The sequence below is a fragment of the Giraffa tippelskirchi genome, chromosome 5 (genome assembly GCF_054371585.1).
Source record: "Giraffa tippelskirchi isolate mGirTip1 chromosome 5, T2T-mGirTip1v1.2.pri, whole genome shotgun sequence".
NCBI lineage: Eukaryota > Metazoa > Chordata > Mammalia > Artiodactyla > Giraffidae > Giraffa > Giraffa tippelskirchi.
The window spans coordinates 33,996,086-34,017,224 of NC_137279.1; the positions used below are offsets into that span (position 1 = coordinate 33,996,086).

At 45.1% G+C, this 21,139-nt stretch overlaps 1 protein-coding gene across 2 annotated transcripts; it reads left to right on the plus strand.

Moving 5' to 3' along the window:
* The first annotated feature begins 1,210 nt into the window (after positions 1-1,210).
* PARK7 (Parkinsonism associated deglycase) lies at positions 1,211-17,368 on the plus strand. 2 transcript variants are annotated; one of them, XM_081493861.1, is made up of 7 exons: positions 1,211-1,307; positions 2,213-2,375; positions 3,967-4,068; positions 5,901-5,960; positions 6,844-6,913; positions 11,026-11,112; positions 16,990-17,368. In XM_081493861.1, exons 2-7 carry the CDS (start codon positions 2,286-2,288, stop codon positions 17,148-17,150), a joined length of 570 nt encoding a protein of 189 aa, XP_081349987.1. In that variant the 5' UTR covers positions 1,211-1,307; positions 2,213-2,285; the 3' UTR covers positions 17,151-17,368. The 2 variants fall into 2 exon arrangements, with proteins under 2 accessions (XP_081349987.1, XP_081349988.1); XM_081493862.1 differs by having other exon boundaries at positions 1,211-1,296.
* Positions 17,369-21,139: the final 3,771 nt, after the last annotated feature.

Below are 21,139 nucleotides of genomic sequence, written 5' to 3' on the forward strand. Positions count from 1 at the left end.
TAATTTTTAGCATGTAGTTGAGTCCTGTGGTCACGTAGCTGGAGGTCTGGAATCTGGTGGTCTCGCAGCTTTGAGAAGATAGTCGCCAGTGAGAAAACAGAATGTCATTTGGGCAATTTGGTCAGTCTCAAGGATCACTGTGATTTTATTCTTTGTTTGTGAGGTCAACATAATGAGCCATGTTAACGATGAGGCCCCCCCCCCCGCATGTGGGCCTTATCACTTCACGAAAGAGCCAATTGATTCAGCAAATTTTATTAAGAAATTGCCACAACCACCTCCAACCTTCAGCAAGCATCACCCTATACTGTCAGCAGTCATCAATATCCCAGGTTCCACCAGCAAAACCCTTTCATCAGGAAAAAGATAGGACTCACTAGCTCAGTTGATGGCTAGCACTTTTTAGAAATATTTTTTAAATAAAGCATATACTGTTATTAGGACATAATCCTATTGCATACTTAATAGGCTACATATAACTTTCATTATGCACTAGAAAACCAAAAAACTGTGGTCTGAAACCCAAACTAGTGTCCTTGACTTCGGTGTTCAGCTCCTATTCTAATCCTGTGGATGCAGCACTAACCTCTATTAAAAATACTATTTTGAGAACCAAATACACGTGAAATTAGCCACGAGCCAAATCAGTCACAGAGGAACTGGGGGACCTTAAAGAGTCATAACATGGCGCAGGTGACTGGACAACGCACGCCAAGAAATAGAACAATGCAAACAGAGCCCTGTGAGCACAGAGGAAGCATGAAGGAACTATTTTATTTTGTGAAAATGAGTGTTTAAAGCAAGCCCACGCTGCTCTCCAGAGGAGCACAGCTAAAAACGTCTGGCTTGCGGCAGGAAAAACGGGTTAAATTCAGCGCGCGCTGGGGGCACGCTGGGCCGTCCCTCGGATGTGGGCGATTTCAGGAGAATGCGTGAGTTTATAGAGGATTCCGCTCTGGCTTGTTGTTCCAAATGGCATCAAGCCTAGCCGTGCAATCTAGACGCAGAAACACAGGAGGTACCGCAGGTTCCCGGAGGTGAGTTCGGCCGGATATAGCATCACGTGAGGCGCACTACATGAGTCTGCGCATTGCGGGGCTGAGGAGCCAGGCAGGGCGGCGCGCGCCTGCGCAGTGCGGGGCTGAAAGGCCAAGCCTGACGGCGCGCGTGCGTGCTGGCGTGCGTGCTGGCGTGCGCGCTTGCGTGCTTCCTGGTCTAGTGCGGTACCGGCCCAGTAATCACCGGCGCAGAAGTGCTGACGGAACGGGCTGAGGCTGGCCGTCTGTGGGAAGAGAGGCGAGGTTCAGGTCTGGGCCATGGGGAGCGCGGCTCAAGCTCAGGCCGTCGGGGCACGGGCCGCCCGCTGGACCCCTAGAGGGTCCCCGAACTGGGGCGGACCCGGCCGGTGTCTAGCCGCGTCTGAGGAGGGGGCGGTCTCCCAGGGTTCGCAGAGGGCGCCGTTCGGTCGCCAGCATAGTAGCAACGGTGAAGCTTCTAGAATTTGCATGCATAACATCGCACTAGCTTGGAGCTAGTTAATCCTGTGTTTGTTGACATCGTTTATTAAAATCTGTGTTGCATGGGAAACAAAGTGCAGAAAAAGAATAGGCTAAAAGCGATTCAGACCTCGGCTTGGCGGCCGTCGTTTACAACGAGAGAGCTAAGTGCGAAGAATCTATCTGGATTGAGTGTAGCGTAGGGGAATTACCATTTTCCCCGTTATTTTTTTTTTTTTTTAAGCGTTTTCAAATATGTAACACTGTTAACCGCCCCCGAAAATTTAGTGCAGTTACTGGAACTAAAAAATGAAATCCCCTCCAAAAACCACAGGGGCTAATTGCTAAAGACAGTATTTCTTTTTTTATCCATGAAGTTTAGTCCTTTCTCTGTGAAATAGTACTTGAAAAAAGGCGGCTTTGTAATCCCGTCTCCCTGAATTGTGTGAAATGGAAGGCCTATGTGCTTATTATGTCTTGGAAAGCTTCATTTACAGTATATTAGAAATTAGATTTTTAAAAACGTGATGAAATCTGAACAGTAACCAACGTGTTGGCAATCTTGCTGTGATGTCATCTCAAAAAACAGGAACTGAGATTCTGTTTAAGTCAATATTAACCTAAAATGCTGTTTTATTGTGTTTGCCTATCAAAATCTTTTCCCTGGGAGGCACTTAGTTACTCTGCTTAAAAGTATTACTTAATCTTGTTTTTAGGTCTGCTACGGTTGCAGTGAAAGCTTCTTGAAAATCTTGTGTTAATTGAGTCTTTAATAAATACGACATAAAAATGGCTTCAAAAAGAGCTCTGGTCATCCTGGCTAAAGGAGCAGAGGAAATGGAGACGGTTATCCCTGTAGATGTCATGAGACGAGCTGGAGTAAGTCCCTCAAAGTTTTTTAGCTCTCTTCAGTTTGAAAGCATTTTTGGATTCTTATAAGTAATTTTGGATAAAGTAGTGTTAAATGTACTTTCTGAAATATTTCAAACATACACAGCAGTACAGAGGCTATGTAATAATTACCTGTTTATCTGCTGTCCATATTTAATATTGTTAACATTTTACTATATTTCTTTCAGACCTGTTCCTTGAAGACACAAATGCTTTAAAGGAATACACATTGCAAAGCTCTCTTTGTTTATTTCCCTAATTCAGTTCCCTTTCTGGCCCCAGAAATAACTGCTCTCCTCACAGTGATGTGAATCCAGCCCGTGCATGTCTAAAGTAACATTAGACTGTGGTTTTCACTCTGCATGTCTGCATTATAAACCTTTATATGCCCACATAACCATAGTGAATGCTTAAGTAGCCTTGACTGAGTGGTGGATACCATTCTAAGCATGTATACTAGTTTTTAAAACGTTAAAACCACCCTATGAGTTATTGCCATCGTCATGTTACAGTTGAAGAAACAGGTGAAGAAGCAATCAGTGAAACAAATATTTAAATAAGTGAAGTAATCAACATTGTAGTAAAGAATATAGATGCAGTTTATTTAAAATTGCTGCTTAGTATTGGTCTATGGGAATATGCCAAGTCTCCATTCCTCTATTACATTGTTTTACAGCATTGTAGTGGTATAATACTCTTTTTTTTTGGTCATCCTGCTTTTATTGAGATCTAATTAACATACAGCATTGTGTAAGTTTAAGGTGTACAGCATACTTAAATATATCATGAAATGTTGACCACAATAAGTTTAGTGAATGTCTGTCATCTCGTATCAATATAGAAGTAAAAATGTAGAAGAAAATTATTTTTTTCCTATGATGAGAACTCTTAGGAATTACTCTTAAAAACGTTTGCATATTACATACAACAGTATTAACTGTACCTATCCTGTTGTACATTAGTTTCTAATGCTTATTTATCTTATAGCTGAACATTTATAATATTCTTGTGCAGGTTTTTCTTGTTTAAGGATATGAAAGTTTTTCTAGGCTCTGAGCCTAAAAGGAATTGCTACTTGCATAGATGACATTACTAGATTTTGTCAAACAAGTCTCCAAAGTACTAATATTTGGGCCCACCAGCAGTGAGGAAAATTCCTATTGTTCCCAGTATTGCCAGCTATGTGAATTTTTGCAGGGCAGTGGAGTAGTATTTCATTATCTTAACTTGCATTTCTACCCTATGAAAATACCAGGAGGGTTAAATGGCAACAGCAACTTTGCAAGGTGTTTTATTGATAGGATGATCATATGATTTATCATGCAGACAAGAACACTTGTGGAAGAAAGGAGGCTAAGCAGATGGGGTCCTGGAACAGCATCTTTAATTCATTCTGTCAAACAGACTGGGACAGACCTAGTGGTTAAATATATTTAGCCAACTTAATAGCCTAAAGTCAGCATGGTTTTGTTGCAGTATTTCCTGCCAGGTTATTTTAAAACACAGGCCAGCTGTGAAAATGTTACTCTAAATTTATGTTTCAGTGTTCTTAAATATCATGATGACGTCTTCCTCTTAGATTAAGGTCACCGTTGCAGGTCTGGCTGGAAAAGACCCGGTACAGTGTAGCCGAGATGTTGTCATTTGTCCTGATGCCAGTCTGGAAGATGCAAAAAAAGAGGTTTGTTCTCTAGACTTGGAATCGTTCCTTCTTACCACTTCTTTTATCAGTTTCTTGAACTCTCTCTTAACTACATCTAAAACTGTCATTAGCACAGACTTATTTTAAGAAAGTTACTTTGCTTGTACTTCTTCAGCACTAAATTAAGCCCTAGGGAGTGGAGAACTTTGCCTTTAAACACTCTGTATCCTCAGAACCTGGCAGGTCCCTGATACCCCATGTGCTTGGTGTGGGTGGATGGGCGGGACACCATCATTAGTGTTCTGGCTCCTACAGGCAGCCTTGCCTCTTTCTGTAACTACATTACTTATTATGAGAGTCACCTGCACATTTCCCATTCATTTCTTACCCTTTATTCAAAAGCTGCTTCTTATCTTTCCTTTATCAGTGACACAGATGTGGGGTTGTGTGATTCATTTTACACGGAACAACTCATACTTGATTCGTGGTTGGATTAAAGGAGGAGTGAGTTCTCCTTAAATTGTGTCACTTTTTCAGTATCTTCAGAATTGAGGTTCTTCCTTTTGAGGGGGACCAACACTTTTGGGAATCTGTCAAGAGCTGTGGTCCCTTTCCTCAGAAGCACGCCTGCCCACGCATATCAGACACTTGAGCCTGCACTTTCACGGGGCTCAGGCTTCAGGGGCCAGTGTGACAGAAGTGTGGGGCACACCCTCTTAGAGCAGGGATGGGGCAGATCACCACCCATGACAGCTTTTCTGTGCTGTGAGGAGCCTGGGAGTAGAATTCCCCATGCCGAGCTCGCCTCAGAAGCATAGAAAAATGTATCCCTCTCCGATAAATTCACAAATCTCAGTGCTAGATTGTGAAGTATAATGTTGATATTTTGTAGAAGTTGTTAAATCTCTATAAATAGCAAGTTAAAAATGAGAGAGTAGCAGTAAGTGTTTCTTCCCTGTTCTTTTTTGTCCTGTAGGGTCTGGGTGTTCTAGAATAGTGGTTACATTTTGTGTCTGTTTATTGTTTAGTTTCTAAATGGAGTGAAAGAAATTTTCATACTTCACAGATCTTAAGTTTTGCTTGGCTTTGAAACAGCATAGGACATTTCATAGTCTTTAAAAGTAAATAGTATATGTTGGAGTAAAAATGTACTAGATTTTCATTTTATCGTTTGCTTAGTGACTAAATTTTTTTAAAAGCTTTTTTAACATTTTAAGACACTATATTAAATCAATTTTTATTTCGTAATTTAGGTAAGTTTGAAATCATTAGATTTCTAGGGTGTTTTGGTATCTGAGATACTAAAATATTGTGTCTTTTTTTATACCCCAAGTTCCATTTTACTTAAGGTTAAAACAGTCTTTTGTGCCTTTTAGAGTTTGGTTTTTTTTTAATTTATTACTGTGTACATTCTTGTTGAAAAATAACCCATACAGTGTAGACAAACACAAAGTCACATGTTATTGTTAATGTCCCTTTCTCCTTCTTCCCTTCCTTGCTCCCTGCATCATTTGGCAGTTTCCTTTGTCCATGAGTATCTATACTGTACCCATGTATGTGGGTGTGGGTGTGTGTGTGCATACACACACATCTGCATTCACATACGTTTATTCTTTTTACAAGAATGAGATCATGCTACACCTGCAATTCTGCAGCACAGACATCATTTCGTGTTACTAATATATGGAGGTTTTCTGCATGGTTGGCTAGTTATAATATTCCATTGTAGAGAAACACCTTGCTTTATTTAACTTTCTGTATGAACAGTATTTTTGCTGTGACCATATTTAACATATGAATGTGTTACCGTTTAATGCACATTTCAAATAAAACATTTTCACTTTCTTTTCTTATTTTTTAAACTGTTATAGGGACCTTACGATGTGGTGGTTCTGCCAGGAGGTAATCTGGGTGCACAGAATTTATCCGAGGTAAAGTGTTTAAAGAGAGTATTTCAACATCTTGTATTCTGTTGTTTTTGTTATTAAAATATTTCAGGAAGGAGGCTGTGAATAGAATAGGAAAAGAACAAAACGATGTTCTAGCTTAATTTTAAAAAAGTCATTTCTACATAACATTTACTGTAGAAGTAAGCGGAATTGGTGGAACAGTTGTGAATAGATTGTGTGAATAGAGTCCGAATGTAAGATTACTTTTTTTCCCCCTTAACAGCAATAGAATGATTTATTTTGTGCTTGTGAAGGGTTATGCATTGAAAGGTAAGAGGTTGCCTATCTACTCAGCCATTGGAGTGAGGGAGATTGCAGGGGCCTAGAGCTGCCAGCTTGAATGAAAAATGATGTAAAGGAAGCCACTGCTTCTTCATTCTGTTATGTGAAGCATCAGCCTGCAGGAGGGAAGAGAGAAGAAGGTGAGAGGGGCAGGGACTTCATGAGACAGAAACTCATGAACCAGGTCAAGTCAGACATTTGGGACCTTAGGACGCTCTCCTCACTTTGCTGTCTGAAAAAAAACAACAACAACCCCAAACAGCACCTTTCCTCTTTTTACTGTATCCCTAGAGTACAAGATGGCAAAGGTTAGCATGCCCAAGGGAAATAGCTTTTCTCATCTTATCTTTGAACATCTTTAAGGAGAGGGTACCCTTTTCTATATAAACATTGTGGTTGGATTTAAGCCTGTAGAAACACTATGAATTTGGTAGTTTTCATATAGATGATTTAGCAGTATTGTTGAAAAACAGTCAGATGGAAGATCTTGTGGTTTAAGCTAAAACCAGATTCTACCGAAATTTCTAGCCGAGATTGGCTGTGGCTTAATGACAACTTGATGTACTTTGGTTCTCTTGACTAGTCCGCTGCCGTGAAGGAGATACTGAAGGAACAAGAGAAGAGGAAGGGCCTCATTGCTGCCATCTGTGCAGGTAACCTCAGGCCGGCCCCTGTCCAAGTGTGTCTTCGGCTTGCTTCAAAAAACACATGACAGGGTTGTCTTTGAGTACGAGATTGTGTTCCCAGTACTGAAGGGTTTCCGTATCGGTGTGTTTAGTTGGGGGCGTGAGGTTGGTATCATGTCAGAAGTGACTATAGTTACTCCGTTTGCTGCCTCTCCCTGCCTTTGGTATACATTCTGTGGAAGCTATTGTTTTCTGTGTTTGATGGACCTGGAGGAAAGCAAGGCCCCTCTGGAATTCAGTAAACAGTTGTTAGAGCCAGTCCCAGTGCCAGAGAGGACTTCTGCCAGCACAGAGTCAGCAAGAATCAGGCCAGCATTAACAATCACAGATCTGCCCTAAGCTTGCCCTGGGGGCTTCCCGCCTGATCCTCAGTGTTGAGCTCCAAGTCTGAGGTACTGTATATTCTCTGCCACATGATTTAGAGTAAGGGTGGTGGTGCCTTGCAGGGGTCCTCACATCTTTGAAACTTAGTAATGTCAGTCCTTTGGTTTTTGATACCATTTTAAAGTCCATTCTTTTTGCTCTAATATGAGATGATATTCTGCCATCTTCCATTTTTTTCATAGTATAATTTTGGCAGGTGCCTTCCTTATTCATAGGTCTTCATTAAATGTTTTATCAAGAGAGCAGATAAGCAAATGAATGGATGGTTAGACAAAATGACACGTATTTTGTTCAATATGGTAGACTTTTTAAAAGAGATTATAGTCATAGACTGGGGGTCTGGGGACTGTGCCTTAGAGCAGTGGTTCTCACAGTCTTTCCAGAGGGTTTGTAAGGGCAGAGCAGATACTGCTCACACATTATTTGCCTTTTTGCTTTTAATTCTCACAGGAATTACGTCAGAGAACGATGATGGCATCATTCAGGCATGGCTTGCGTGCTGAGTCTTCTTAGCTTGTAAACCTTTCAAGTTTTAATTTCTGCCATGGCAGTTACTGATAAATGTAATTCACACTAATAGCTGAAGGGACCCTAAGACTTGAGTGTTTGAGAACCCCCGAATAAGAGACCAGGAAGGGCTGAGGGGCATCCACCTGGCAGTCCCCATCTTCTGGTTCCAGTCAGTATGAGGGGCATCCACCTGGCAGTCCCCATCTTCTGGTTCCAGTCAGTACTGACCTCTGACCTCCCCTTGGGGCTTAAGGATTTCTCTGCTAAAGGACACTGCAGCCCAAGCAGCTGCACTGCTCCTTAAGGAGGAAGACGTTAGTTAGTTCAGTCACTCGGTCATGTCCAATTCTTTGCGACCCCATGGACTCTAGCACGCCAGGCTTCCCTGTTCATCACCAGATCCCAGAGCTTGCTCCAACTCACTCATGTCCATTGAGTCGATGATGCCATCCAACCATCTCATCCTCTGTCGTCCCCTTCTGCCTTCAGTCTTTCCCAGCATTGGGGTCTTTTCCATTGAGTCAGTTCTTTGCATCAGGTGACCACAAAGTATTGGAGTTTCACCTTCAGCATCAGTCCTTCCAATGAATATTCAGGACTGATTTCCTTTAGGATTGACTGGTTTGCTGTCCAAGGGACTCTGAAGAGTCTTCTCTAACATCACAGTTCAAAAGCATCCATTCTTCAGCACTCAGCTTGCTTTATGGTCCAACTCTCACATCCATACATGACTACTGGAAAAACCATAGCTTTGACGAGATGGACCTTTGTCAGCAAAGTAATGTCTGTGCTTTTTAATATGCTGTCTAGGTTGGTCATAGCTTTTCTTCTAGAGAGCTCTTCAAGAAAACTAGCAATACCAAGGGAACATTTCATGCAAAGATGGGCATAATAAAGGACAAAAATGGTATGGACCTAACAGAAGCAGAAGATACTAAGAAGGAGGAAGACATAGGTGCTATTAGTTGTATAAAAACTTAGTCCAGTCCACCCTCACCCCACCCCACCCCATGTGCTGACCCCTCCCCTTGGCCACATTCTTGGTGCTTAGTGCTTTGACCAAAGAAAGAAAGGAAGGGTTTGCATTGGGTTTGTCCCCTTAGAACTGCTGAAAGTAAAAAAAAAAACATGTCAGTTTGTCATTTTGTGTCACTAAGGTAGCAGAATCATGAGCTGCTTCCGGTTCCCAGTGTTGTGCTGAGGCAGGATTGACTCCCAGGCTGTTAAGACGTGCAGCCCTTATCATTTACATGCACGCTGTAAAGTAAAAGGCACTGGTAACATGTCGTCTGGTTGAATGTCCTGCACTGCTGTGCTGGGTGCTGCAGAAGACCGGAGAAGCGTGATCTTGTGTTGAGGAGAGATTGGAACGAGCAGTGGCAGAGATTCAGATGTTTCAATCAGCAGATGAGAACAAGAGGAGGCTTAGATGTTACACTTAGGGATTGGGAACAGTTTACTGAACTGAAGGAATGTTAACTTAACCCCTAATACTGAGTGAGAGCGAGAGAAAGAACCTGGAAGGGAGGCTTTCTGTAGAAAATAAAATGAGATTGCGGGGGAGGGGAGAGGCGTGAGGGGTATGGAAGCCAGTTGGCAGGTGCTGGGCTCCAGGTACAGGCTCAAGCTCTGGGACACCTGGAGAGGCTAGGACCCTTTCCATAAACCACCACATGGTGGCGCTGTGGCTTTCTCCTCTCGTCCTCCCAAGGTGATTCTGTCCACTGTGCCCTCTGTTCCCAGCTCAGAGCTGGACCCCTACTGCAGACTCGGTCACGTTTCATCCATTGGAATTTCAAATAATAGAAATAGTTACTGTAAATATCTCTTAGTTTTCCAACTAGGGTTCTTTTATATATATATATGTAATTTTATTTATCTATTTTTGACTATGTGCTCGGTCTTCATTGCCGTACAACCTTTTCTCTAGTTGAGAGCAGGGACTACTCTTGGTTGTGGTGCACAGGCTTCTTACTGCTGTGGCTTCTCTTGTTGTGGAGCACAGGCCCTGGGCTTCAGTAGTTGTGGTTCTTGGGCTCTAGAGCACAGGCTCAGTAGTTGCACCCTGACTCAGCTGCTCTGTGGCATGTGGGATCTTCCCAGGCCAGGGATCGAACCTGTGCCTCCTGCAGTGGCAGGTGGAGTCCTTACCCTGAGCCACCAGGGAAGCCCCCAACTAGGACTCTCATGCCCCAGAAAGCCATAATTTTGAGTTTACCATACATTCATTAACATCATTATGGGCAACAATTTTATCACCTGGAGGGAGCAGCCTAAAAATTCTTGACTCACTGTATGACCACTGTCCTCAAGTATGATCCATCATCTCTTGAAATTTGCTCTAAAATGTACTGGAGGAAATGATTGTTTCTTAAAATCTTACAAAATAAGAAAGATAATGAATCCATTCAAATAAAATTGAGTGATAATTATGACAGACTTTTAAAATTTGCTTCCGAACACAGCTCTTGTATACAGAATACAAGTAAGGAGGGAGGCAACATCAGGCATGTTTAAGAGACCACAGCGGGCATTTGTGCTGTACTCTTCTCTTCAGTGCGTGGTTGTAAGAAAGAAACGCCAGCACCTCTGTGTCTCAGCCATATAGGCATTTCATGGGTGTCTCCTGTGGGGCTGGGAAAATGTCCCATTCAATTTAATATATTCATTTAATATATGCCACCTGTTATATCTGGGTAGATAGGCAAGTGCTGATATTTCATTTTCAAGTAGAAAAGTAAAATTAGTCCATGAAATAGCAGTCAAGCCCAGAGGTTCAGAGCATGCTGGTTGCGTTTAATGTATAACAAAGTCTTCCATTTGCAAAGAGGCAAGACATTTAACCCTTGGTGGTCTCCCATTCTTTGTACCCCTGTTACACTTGCAGCCTGTTCCTTGAGGGGGTATGGTTTGTTTATCTGTTTGCTCCTCAGGTGTAAAGGTAAATCTTTCTGATTAAGTGTTTATTGAAGTGTTTTGAGTTTGTACATTTTTGCCACATGTGTTCTGCAGATGGTTGATTATAAACATACTTTACCTCTCATACTAGTAAGTGTTTAGTTTCAGAATCATAAGTATATTTTTAGGTAAGAGCCCCCTGATTCAAAGAATGCTCTTGTTGCTCTGGTTTTTAAAACATGGGTTTTTCTGTGCACACACTTATATCTCTTTATTCATCTTTTTAGGTCCTACAGCTCTGCTGGCTCATGAAATAGGTTTTGGAAGCAAAGTTACAACACACCCACTTGCTAAAGACAAAATGATGAGCGGAAGTAAGTACGTGCTTATATTCTAATGTGCAGAAAGACCTACTCAGAAGGCTGTGCTGTAGCATTGTCTCCCACTTGGAAAACATATTTTGTACATAGGGGTTCTCTGTGGGTTGGGGTGTGATGTGTTCCTCACTTTCTTTGCAAGTGTTTTAATGAGAAAGACTGGCTAACGGGTTGGGTTTCTGTGTGTAGGTTGCCTAACGGGGTACAGGGGCTGAGCCAAAGGCCATCCGGGTTCCTCATGGTCACAGATTGAAGTGGTTGCAAAATGCCAGTTTAACTAGTTTACTAAATACTTTGCCAGCAGTCTGAGGATAAAATTTAAACCTTGGTGGCAATTTCAGAGGGTGCCCTTTTGCCCACAGTCCAGAGTAAAATGGACATTGCTCCTTTCCTGCAGAGGAGGCCTGCTCCTTCATTGACAGGTTCTTTTGTAAATATTAATATCAGCCAGACATTTAACTCTCATACATTTATTTTTATAAAAACAATTTTCTATTCATGGTAAAAAAAAAAAAAAACAGTACAGAAAGGAATGAAGTAAAAGTAAATGATTCCCTTCTCTCTGACTTCCCTACCCCCTATCTACTTTTCAGAGGTAACTTCTGTTAGGTTTCCTGTGTAACTCTAGATCTCTGCACATAACTCATTATCCTTTGTAGTTTAATGTTTTTACTCAAATGAGAACTAGTAAATATGTTCTGCAGCTTGCTTTTCAAACCTAACATTATACCTTTCTTCTCCCCTAACTTATCATTTCTCTGATGTCACTTGGTACTTGGAGGTTATGTTTTTAAAAATGCATGTCATTGTCTCTGCCCTCCAGGAGTTAATAGCTTGCAGACAACACATGCACCAAGTTTAAAAATGCATCAAATTTCAAAGTATGAGGCAGTGTATAGTTAGCAGCACAGCAGGGTCACTGTGCTCCTGGATGTGCAGCTGTGTCATGATGGCTGCTGCCTCAGAAACAGTGCTTCTCGGCGTGTGGTTCAGAGCACCAGCCAGGCAGTGTCTTCCTCTGCCACCTGTGCCTGGCGTGCATATCGAAGGGAGCAGAGACCAAAACCTGTATAGAGAAAGGGACCTCACACTGGTGTGGATACGTGCAAGGGAATCAGAAATTCCCACTTGGAAACCATAAGTGGCTCAGCTGGTGTTCAACCAGTGGGGAGACTGGGTGACCAGCTCCATCTAAAACACCCACTAACCAGCAGCCAATGGCTACATCAAAAGACTGATAATATCAAGAGCAGATTTGAAAATAGCTGTGCCACTGATACATTTTCTCGCCATATCAGTTCTGCTCTGGACTTACTCTGAACTAAAAGTAGGGCAATTCATGTTCTTTCTTCATTCATCCTTTCATAGCAAAGTAAAGTGATGCATTTTTCATTTTACTGCCTTGTAAAACAACAGACCTTATTTTTTAAAGGAGTGTTAGGTTCACAGCAAAATTAAGCAAAGAGTACAGTTTCCATAAACCCTCTGTGCCCCCATCCCCACCTCCCTCCCCATCTGCTTCCTTTCCCCCACGAAGGTACCTTTGTAACAATCGATGAACCCGCACTGACACGTCATCACCACCCAAAGTCCATAGTTTACCTTAGGGTTCACTTTTGGTGTTGGACATTCTGCATATTCTTAGATTTGATCCAAGGTGGTATTGATGTTTCTTTGAAAAATCTATAGTTTTATTTTAGTTGATAGATACTAAATTGTCAATAAAACCATCTATGTGAAAATTGATTTTTATTGATTTTTTTTGTTTTTTTAAGGCTCTGACTTCGGGAATTTTTTAATGTAGGGGTTTCGTTTAGTTTGAGCTAATGGTGGGGTTTTGGAGGAACAGAAAAAGCAGAATCAGGCTTCCTTTAGCAGTAACGAGTTGAGAAGGAAGAAGCGAGTGGAACATGTTCCCTGTTATCTGCTTGTGTATCTTTGTCGCTCTTTCCTCGTAACACCTCAGGAAGACGAGGCTGATCAGAAACAGAAGAATATGAGATTGTTGACTCTTGGGCACTTACAGGGCATGTTCACATGTGTTATCTCGAGCCTGGCAGCCCAGGCACCCAGTAAGGCACGTATGGGCTTCACCGACGAGGAAACAGGCCGCTTGCCTGAGTCGGTCCGGAACTGGGGCCCTGTGTCTGTCCACATAAGGCCCACACACACTGAGGTCACCAGGCGTTGGGTTCAGTCAGCAGGCCTCTTGTAAGAAAAAAACATTTGCAGTGTCTGCATTCTGAGAAGTGGAGCTGTAATCACTTCCTGGGTGAGGAGGCCCTTCTGCTTGTCCTCATCGTGAACTTCAAATTAAAAGCAGTGTGACATTTTTTGCTCACGTAAGCAATCCAATCTGAAGGACGGAGTGTTTCCATTTGTCAGCTTTAAAATAAAGAAGGAGTGACTTCAGAGTTTTGTTCGGTTCTCGTTTGTGTGGTTTACTGAGCGGCTGGATGCCGGCTCCCAGGGACGAGCAGGGACTCCGGAGCAGGTGACTCCCATGTGGCTCCAGCCCCACCCCTCCCTGCCCCCGAGGGCTGGTCCTGTAACCTCGCTGGGCCTCAGTTTTCCCATCTGTCACCTGAGGAGGACCGTAGGTAGCCCCTGCCTCTTGGGGCTGTTGACGGGCTCTGTGAGTCAGTGTATGTGACACACCTGGACATCTGTGGGTCACTGAAGCTGTGTCAAAGGACCCACCAGTCAGTGCCTGGCTCTGCCTGGCTCTGGGCTGAGAGCTGGGGATGCAGAGCGGTCAGACTGCTATCACCAGGGCTCAACTTGTTGGGTTGGCATCATGCCCATTTTACAGAAGAGAAAAACGGGGAGGTCGGACAGCTGCTAAAGAGCAGAGTGAGGTTTGAATCTGGCAGACTGATACCTGAGCTGATGTGCTCAGGGGCCAGTGGCTTTTCCTGGAAGGGCTGGATAGTAATGATCTAGGGCCATCTGGGCTGCTGCGTCTCTGGGGCTCCCAGACCACGAAGGTGAGGGTGTGCAGGTGAAAGCAGCTGTTGGTTACTGTCCTGTGGCTCCTAGCCTCCCCTGTTGCTTCATCTCGGCTTTGAGAGAGGCTCTGGGGTGTTTGCTTAAAGTTAAAAAGGAATGAACACCTGCAGGTTGACCAGGAATGGACTGGTGCCCAGGTGTCGTTTTTCTCCGTCTTCGCCGCTAGGTGGAGGTGGTCTGTAAGCAGACCTTGAGCTGTTCCTGGCTGAGATTTTTGAGAAGAACCGGAATTTTTAAACATTTTTAACCAGTGTAAGCTGTATTTGTAGTATTTTACCCACAAAGAGGTTGTTACCTGAATCATTCAGAGCCGTGCCTTCACTGTCTGTGTCTCGGTGTCCATCTCAGCTCCGGGTTCTCTACTTCAGCACTTGGGATGACCTCTAGCCAACAGTAAATGAGGTTAGCTTAGGAAACCTCTCCCCTGCAGACCAGGGATCCCCTTTTCTTCTGTAGAACGGTAACTGGGAGAGCGCTAATGGACTGTCAGTTGTTTCACTGGGTGACTTGATTTGTAATGAGGAGAGGAAGCCCTGAAGCAGGGCAGTGGTGTTCCTCCCTGGGAAAGGACGGACACGTCGGGACATGGTCTCTAAAGCTTGCTGGTGCAGCAGGAGCATCTTGCTCAGGCGCGCTGTTCTGTGTGAGCATCAAACAAACATTTCCTGAGCTCTTCTTTGGGCTCTGGGGACAGAAAAGGGGAAAAGATCAAGCCATATTCTCGGGGCTCCTCAGAGGGGGAGGGGGCAGAGGTCGTGTAGTGCTGCAGGCCCAACTGTGCCTGCAGGGACCAGATGTGGCAGGATTGCACAGAGGACCCTTGTGGGCTTTTGACCCCGACCCTGAATCTATTTGTCCTTCATGTCCTATGTCATTGAGCAGTGTCACCATGCAGCCAGGTGGCTGGGAGTCCTCATTGGTGTCTCCCCATGTCTAGTCCCTCCCTGAGGTCTTGGCATTTTATCTCCAAAACATACCTCAGACCCCCGTGTCCTCACCATGGCCTCTGTCCTGTCCAGGTCACTGTTTACTCCCAGTGGGTTCCTCTTTGTCTCCCTTCTGCTTCTTTCTGCCCCGTCTTTGTGCGTAGGCTGGGCCTCAGGGCGTGTGTACCGTGATGTGGAGTTGAGGGTCACTTCGAGGTGCCAGAGAAAGTGGCGAAGGCTTCTCATGGGGGGCACCTGGGTGTGCTCTGGTTTGCACTGTGGAATGTGCCCTGTTTGGTGGCGCTGAGAGTGGAGGAAAAGGCAGGAGGAACGGGGACTGCATGCAGAGGTCCTGCATTGGGGCAGCAGGCAGGGAGTGTTCATTGGATCTTTCCTTCACCTGACACTTGGGAGCACCTCCCTGGTGCCATTAGCATTCTAGACTGGATGGGTAGGTGAGGGCTCAGCGTTTCACAGACCAGAGGTAAACAGGAGCCAGATGGTCTCCTGGGTGCCGGGAGGGTGTGTGATAGAATGACCTGGGGGGCCTGGTGAGAGAGGAGTCCATGCTGAATCCAAAGGAGTGAGTTGCTGAGAGGAGCCTGGGCAGCTCCTCCAGGGCTGGCAGGACCACAGTGTCCTCTGTATCTGAGCTGCAAGCTTCAGGCGGGAGAGTGGGCCCTGGGGGCAGCTGCAGGGTCAGGGGGCCAGGCCATGTGGGGTGCTGCCGCATGTGAGGAGTTCGGGCCTGGTGCTTGTGCAGTGGGAGGATTTGGTGACCGTCTGATGTGGAATGTGAGGGCGGGGATGGTTCAGGGAATCCCAGCTTTGAGCCCTCAGATCTCCTCGGAGGTGGTAGTGTTTACTTCATGCGAATATAGGAGCAGCCTGTTCCTTACTACATTTGCGAAGATACAGACAGCTGTGGCCTCAGAAAGCAGGCAATGCCTGACGAGAAAGTAGGTTTCTCCCCACTGGCGTCTTTGTCTTCCCATCCGTGGCGCGCTGTGCGTGGTTTCTGCTTGTTTGCTTTGGAGGCAGCAGAAAGTGTGCATCCCCCACGGGGTCTGTATAGTACAGGTCATTTCTGCCTTCAGCACTGGTTCCCTACGTCCCCCTTCCCCCAGCATTTTGTAGGGAAGGAAAAATAATTTTCCCTTATATCCTTCTGAGTTCTTCATTGAGACGCTTGTTACAGAAGACAGGTTGACTGGAGAAGCACAAAGTTTATTAACATGTATACCTTATGTGTGGCGCTGGTGGTAAAGAATCCGCCTGCTAATGCAGGAGACCTCATTGGGGGCTGTGGAGGCTACAGCAGAGGCCTGGCAGGCTACAGGCCATGGGGTCGCAGAGTCAGACACAGCTCAGCAACTGAGCACTGTAACTCATGTTTACCTGGAAGAGCCCCAGGGGAAAATGAGTAACTCCCTGAGATGGTTTAGAATTCTGGCTTAAATTCCATCTTAATAGGGAAAGGGGAGACAGGCCTCTCAGGGGAAGGTAATTGGGTTTTCCCAAAGATGAAGGGGCCCTTTGAAGAGTAGATGGGAGGAATGATAGTTTGTAACAAGGTTTGTCTGGGTGTAGTATCAGCTCCTGGTTTTCTCTTCTGATTGATAGAACTTCTGGGAGGAGATTTCTGATAGCTGAATTCCTTTTGGACAGTTTGTGTTTAGGCAGGAAAGGGGATTCAGAGAAACCCTCTCCCTTTCTGTCGTGCTGTGCTCTGAGAGCTGGGGGTGCCTAATGGAGTTATGAGTGACTGGCTACAGTGTTGGTGTTGTGAGCTTTGGCTTTTTTTAAAACTTTGGCTCATTTGTGTTTTCGTTTTTGTGAGACAGTAGTGTGCGGTAAGGGAATGGAAGTGCCGAGTGGTGTTCATGGCTGTCCTGCATAGCCCATGAGGACGTAACGCTTCTTTGTTTTTATTTCCCAGGTCATTACAGCTACTCTGAGAACCGTGTGGAGAAGGACGGCCTGATCCTCACCAGCCGGGGGCCAGGAACCAGCTTTGAGTTTGCTCTGCAGATCGTTGAGGCGCTAGTCGGCAAGGAGGTGGCCGACCAAGTGAAGGCACCGCTGGTTCTTAAAGACTGAAGTGGAGAGGCTTGACGATGGGCCAGAGAGACGGGCCATTTGTAATCCAGCTTCATTGTGTTCACTTTAAAAAGGGGGGCGGTCACTGTGCAGAGAAGCCGTCTTCCTCACTCCCTCCCTGTCCATTTGTGGCTCTGACATGACAGCTATGCAGTGATTCCAGTTGTATACCCGCATTTCTGAACCTTGATTGCAGAATAAATAGGGCATTTAGCAAACTACCGACTGTTCCTTCTTTTCTGTCTGGTCTCTGTTTTCTTGTGTGAAACCAAGTGGTATTAGCTTCGTCTGCAGCTCATAACTATTGTTCAGTCATGTCCAACTTTTTGCAGCTTCATGGACTGTAGCCAACCTGGCTCCTCTGCCCATGGGATTCTCCAGGCAAGAATATTGGAGTGGGTTGCCGTGCCCTCCTCCAGGGGATCTTCCTGACCCAGGGATCGAACTCTGGTCTCCTCCATTGCAGGCAGGTTCTTGACCATCTGAACCATCAGCAAAACCAGTAGCTCGTAACTATTGATCTAGCTGCTGAAATAACTGAACAGGGGACATGGTTCACACAGCAAGGTGAAAACACATAAAGATGAAAGAGGCTTGTGACTTCTCTCCTATTCATGAACTGTATCCCTAATGTGCTATTAAAAATACCAACGCAGTTGGCTTACTGGTGAATTTTTGTAAGTCAGTTCCTCATCTCCCATTGCAGAAAAAGTCCTGAGATGGGAGTTGAGAACCTCTCAAGGCTGGCCTCGCCCGTTTTCCCCTCCTCAGGGAACAGTACTCAGCTCTTTTCAGCTGCCCAGGTCCCTAGGTGGGGTGGGTGAGTTGAATGCCAGGGCATGAGCCCATCCAGTCAGAGCCCAACACACCTGACCACGCAGCCCAGGTGAGACCCGTCAGCCAGTGAGATTCTGTTCTGGGACCTGCCCTGCCTGCTGCGGTTCTGTCTGCCAGGTACTCAGGAGGACTGGCCCTAGCATGGCTCCAGAATAAGAGAGAGGAAGCTAAGGACGAGGCTTGACCCAAGATCTGTCTACACCTGAAGCAGGACAACAACTGGACTTCAGAACACGTGTCAATTGCCTTGACTTTTGTGTTGGTGGAATCATTTATAAGGGACTGATGAAATGGAAGTGAACTTCTGACAGCAGAGGGCTGAGCTACTAAGTAAAACTGCCCAACAGAGAATGTGTGTTGCTGGGCAGCCTCATCATTGGTTGTCCTTCCTTTCCTCTCTTTCCTCCTGGGCACAGTATGGACATCAGTGAACTTTTTGAAAAGGCCAGGCCAGGTGGTAAGTACTTAAGGTGTGTGGGCTGTCAAGCTTCCATCACAACTGCTCAGCTCTGACCAGGCTGCACAGAAGTGCCCACAGCCAGCCATCAGGACTGCCATGCAGCAAAACCCCCTTCACCAAACCAGGCAGCAGCGGAGCTGGGCCCTCAGGCTGCAGTTTGCAGATTGACCCCTGAACCAGAAGGCAAGGTGGATGTTCATTACTAGAAATGCAAATAACAACTGCTTGTTTTGATGAGCTGCTTGTTTTGATAGCTCTGTGATGATGTAAACAGGATGTGAGGAGGGGGAACAGGAGAGACCTCATGAGGGGTGGGGGCCGCTGAGGCTTCAGCTGAGACCTGAGGGCAGGTCCAGCTCTATCAGCAACTATCAGCCGTGCTGCGCCTACAGTGTGCCAAGCCCAATCCTGGGGCTGGAGTAACCATGGGAGACACGGTCTGTCCTAGATATTCTGTGTAGAGTTGTTATTCGGTCACTCAATTGTGTCTGACTCTTTGTGACCCCATGGACTGCAGCACGCCAGGCTGCTCTGTCCATCATCAACTCCCAGAGCTTACTCAAACTCATCCATTGAGTCCGTGATGCCGTCCAACCTTCTCATCCTCTGTCATCCCCTTCTCCTCCTCCCCTCAATCTTTCCCAGCATCAGGGTCTTTTCCAATGAGTTGGCTCTTCACATCAGGTGGCCAAAGTATTGGAGCTTCAGCTTCAGCATCAGTCCTTCCAATGAATATTCAGGACTGATTTCCTTTAGGATTGACTGGTTTGATGTCCTTGCAGTCCAAGGGACTCTCAAGGGTCTTCTCCAACACCACACTTAGAAAGCATAAATTCTTTGGTGCTCAGCCTTCTTTATGGTCCAACTCTCACATCAATACACGACTACTGGAAAAACCAAAGCTTTGACTAGATTGACCTTTGTCAGCAAAGTAATGTCTCTGCTTTTTAATTTGTCATAGGTTTGTCATAGCTTTTCTTCTAAGGAGCAAGCATCTTTTAATTTCATGGCTGCAGTCACCTTAAGTGATTTTGGAGCCCAAGAAAAGAAAGTCTGTCACTGTCTCCATTGTTTCCCCATGTATTTGCCATTAAGTGATGGGACTGAATACCATCATATTTGTTTTTTGAATGTTTTAGGCCAGCTTTTCACTCTGCTCTTTCACTTTCATCAAGAGGCTCTTCAGTTGCTCTTCGCTTTCTGCCATAAGGGTGGTGTCATCTACATATCTGAAATTATTGATATTTCTCCCGGCAATCTTGATTCCAGCTTGTGCTTCATCCAGCCTGCCATTTTGCATGATGTACTCTGCATATAAGTTAAATAAGCAGGGTGACAATGTACAGCCTTGACGTACTCCTTTCCCTATTTGGAACCAGTCCGTTGTTCCATGTTCGGTCCTGGCCGTTGCTTCTTGATCTGCATACAGGTTTCTCAGGAGGCAGGTCAGGTGTTTTGGTATTCCCATCTCATGAAAAATTTGCCACAGTTTGTTGTGATCCACACAGTCAAAGGCTTTAGCATAGTCAATGAAGCAGAAGTAGGTGTTTTTCTGAAATTCTCTTGCTTTTTCTATGATCCAAAACGGATGTGTGGGGTTGGGAGAGAGGAAAACATCTACATTCTATGTGGAAAAGCAGAGAGAAGAGGCAATGACAGACTGTTCGGCAGGGTGTGTAGAGAGGCCTCTTCGAAAAAGGGCCTGGGGGAGAACTGGTATCTGCTGAGAGAATTCCAGGAAGAAGAAACAGAAAGAGCTACGGCTCTGCAGCTTGGGTGAGACGGAGCACTGGGTTGTGGAGGGCTTGCTCGAGGGGTGGGGTTGGAGAGAGAGCTTGCACCACAGGGAATGGTCAGAGGAGGGCCCTGACCCTTCTTGGTCCAGAGATTGGCTCTGTTGAGAGAGGACCCCATGGGGAGCAAGAATGAGGACTCCAGAGGTGGGCACCCAAGTGGATAAGATGGAAACCATTTCTGAGATTCCATCTTGAACACAAGGTCACATGGAGACTTTGTGTCCTTAGTTAGAGAAGGAGCCCTTGTGGTAAGCTGGTGAATTAGGAGTTCAGATCGATGAATTTAAAAGGTCTATAAAATATACTTTCAATGAAGACAGACTCAAAACCTGTTACATCAAAAGTCACAAATTACTGACATTTATTATTATTCATTATTAACAGTGAACGTTAAAAACTCTTGCAGAGCTTCCCTGGCAGTCCAGGGGTTAAGACTCTGCAGTTCTACTGCTGGGGGCATGGGTTCAGTCCCTAGTTGGGAGAGTGAGATCCTGCATGCCTTGGGGCCAAAAAAGAAAAAAGAAACAAATTGATTATTTGGTTTAAAAAAAACAACAAAGCTCTTGCAAGTCACAAGTGTATTGTACCAGGGACCCCCACCTCTGATTCAGCTTCCTGAAATTTGAGTGATCTGCAGGAAGGGGGCAAGAAAAGGTGATTCCAAACAGACAAAAAGGAAAGAGTATTTTTAAGAGGCTCGGGTTATGAGTCCAGGAGATGTAGTGATTTTTTTTCCCCCTGTGTTTGGGGTGGGGGTTCCAGGATCTGCTTTATCTAAACCTTGGGCCTTTTCTGGCCAGGACAGGAATTACTGGCTTTAGGCATATCAATAACATTTAACTGCCTCCATCCTCTTTATCTGCCAGCTTCTTTCCTAAGATAAACACACCTAATCT

Excerpts from the sequence above, each read along its gene's own strand:
- PARK7 (XM_081493861.1), top strand. The coding sequence starts at position 2,286 with ATGGCTTCAAAAAGAGCTCTGGTCATCCTGGCTAAAGGAGCAGAGGAA. Across the intron at positions 2,376-3,966 it reads ATGTCATGAGACGAGCTGGA|ATTAAGGTCACCGTTGCAGG; the intron begins GTAAGTCCCTCA and ends TCTTCCTCTTAG. Across the intron at positions 5,961-6,843 it reads GTGCACAGAATTTATCCGAG|TCCGCTGCCGTGAAGGAGAT; the intron begins GTAAAGTGTTTA and ends TCTCTTGACTAG.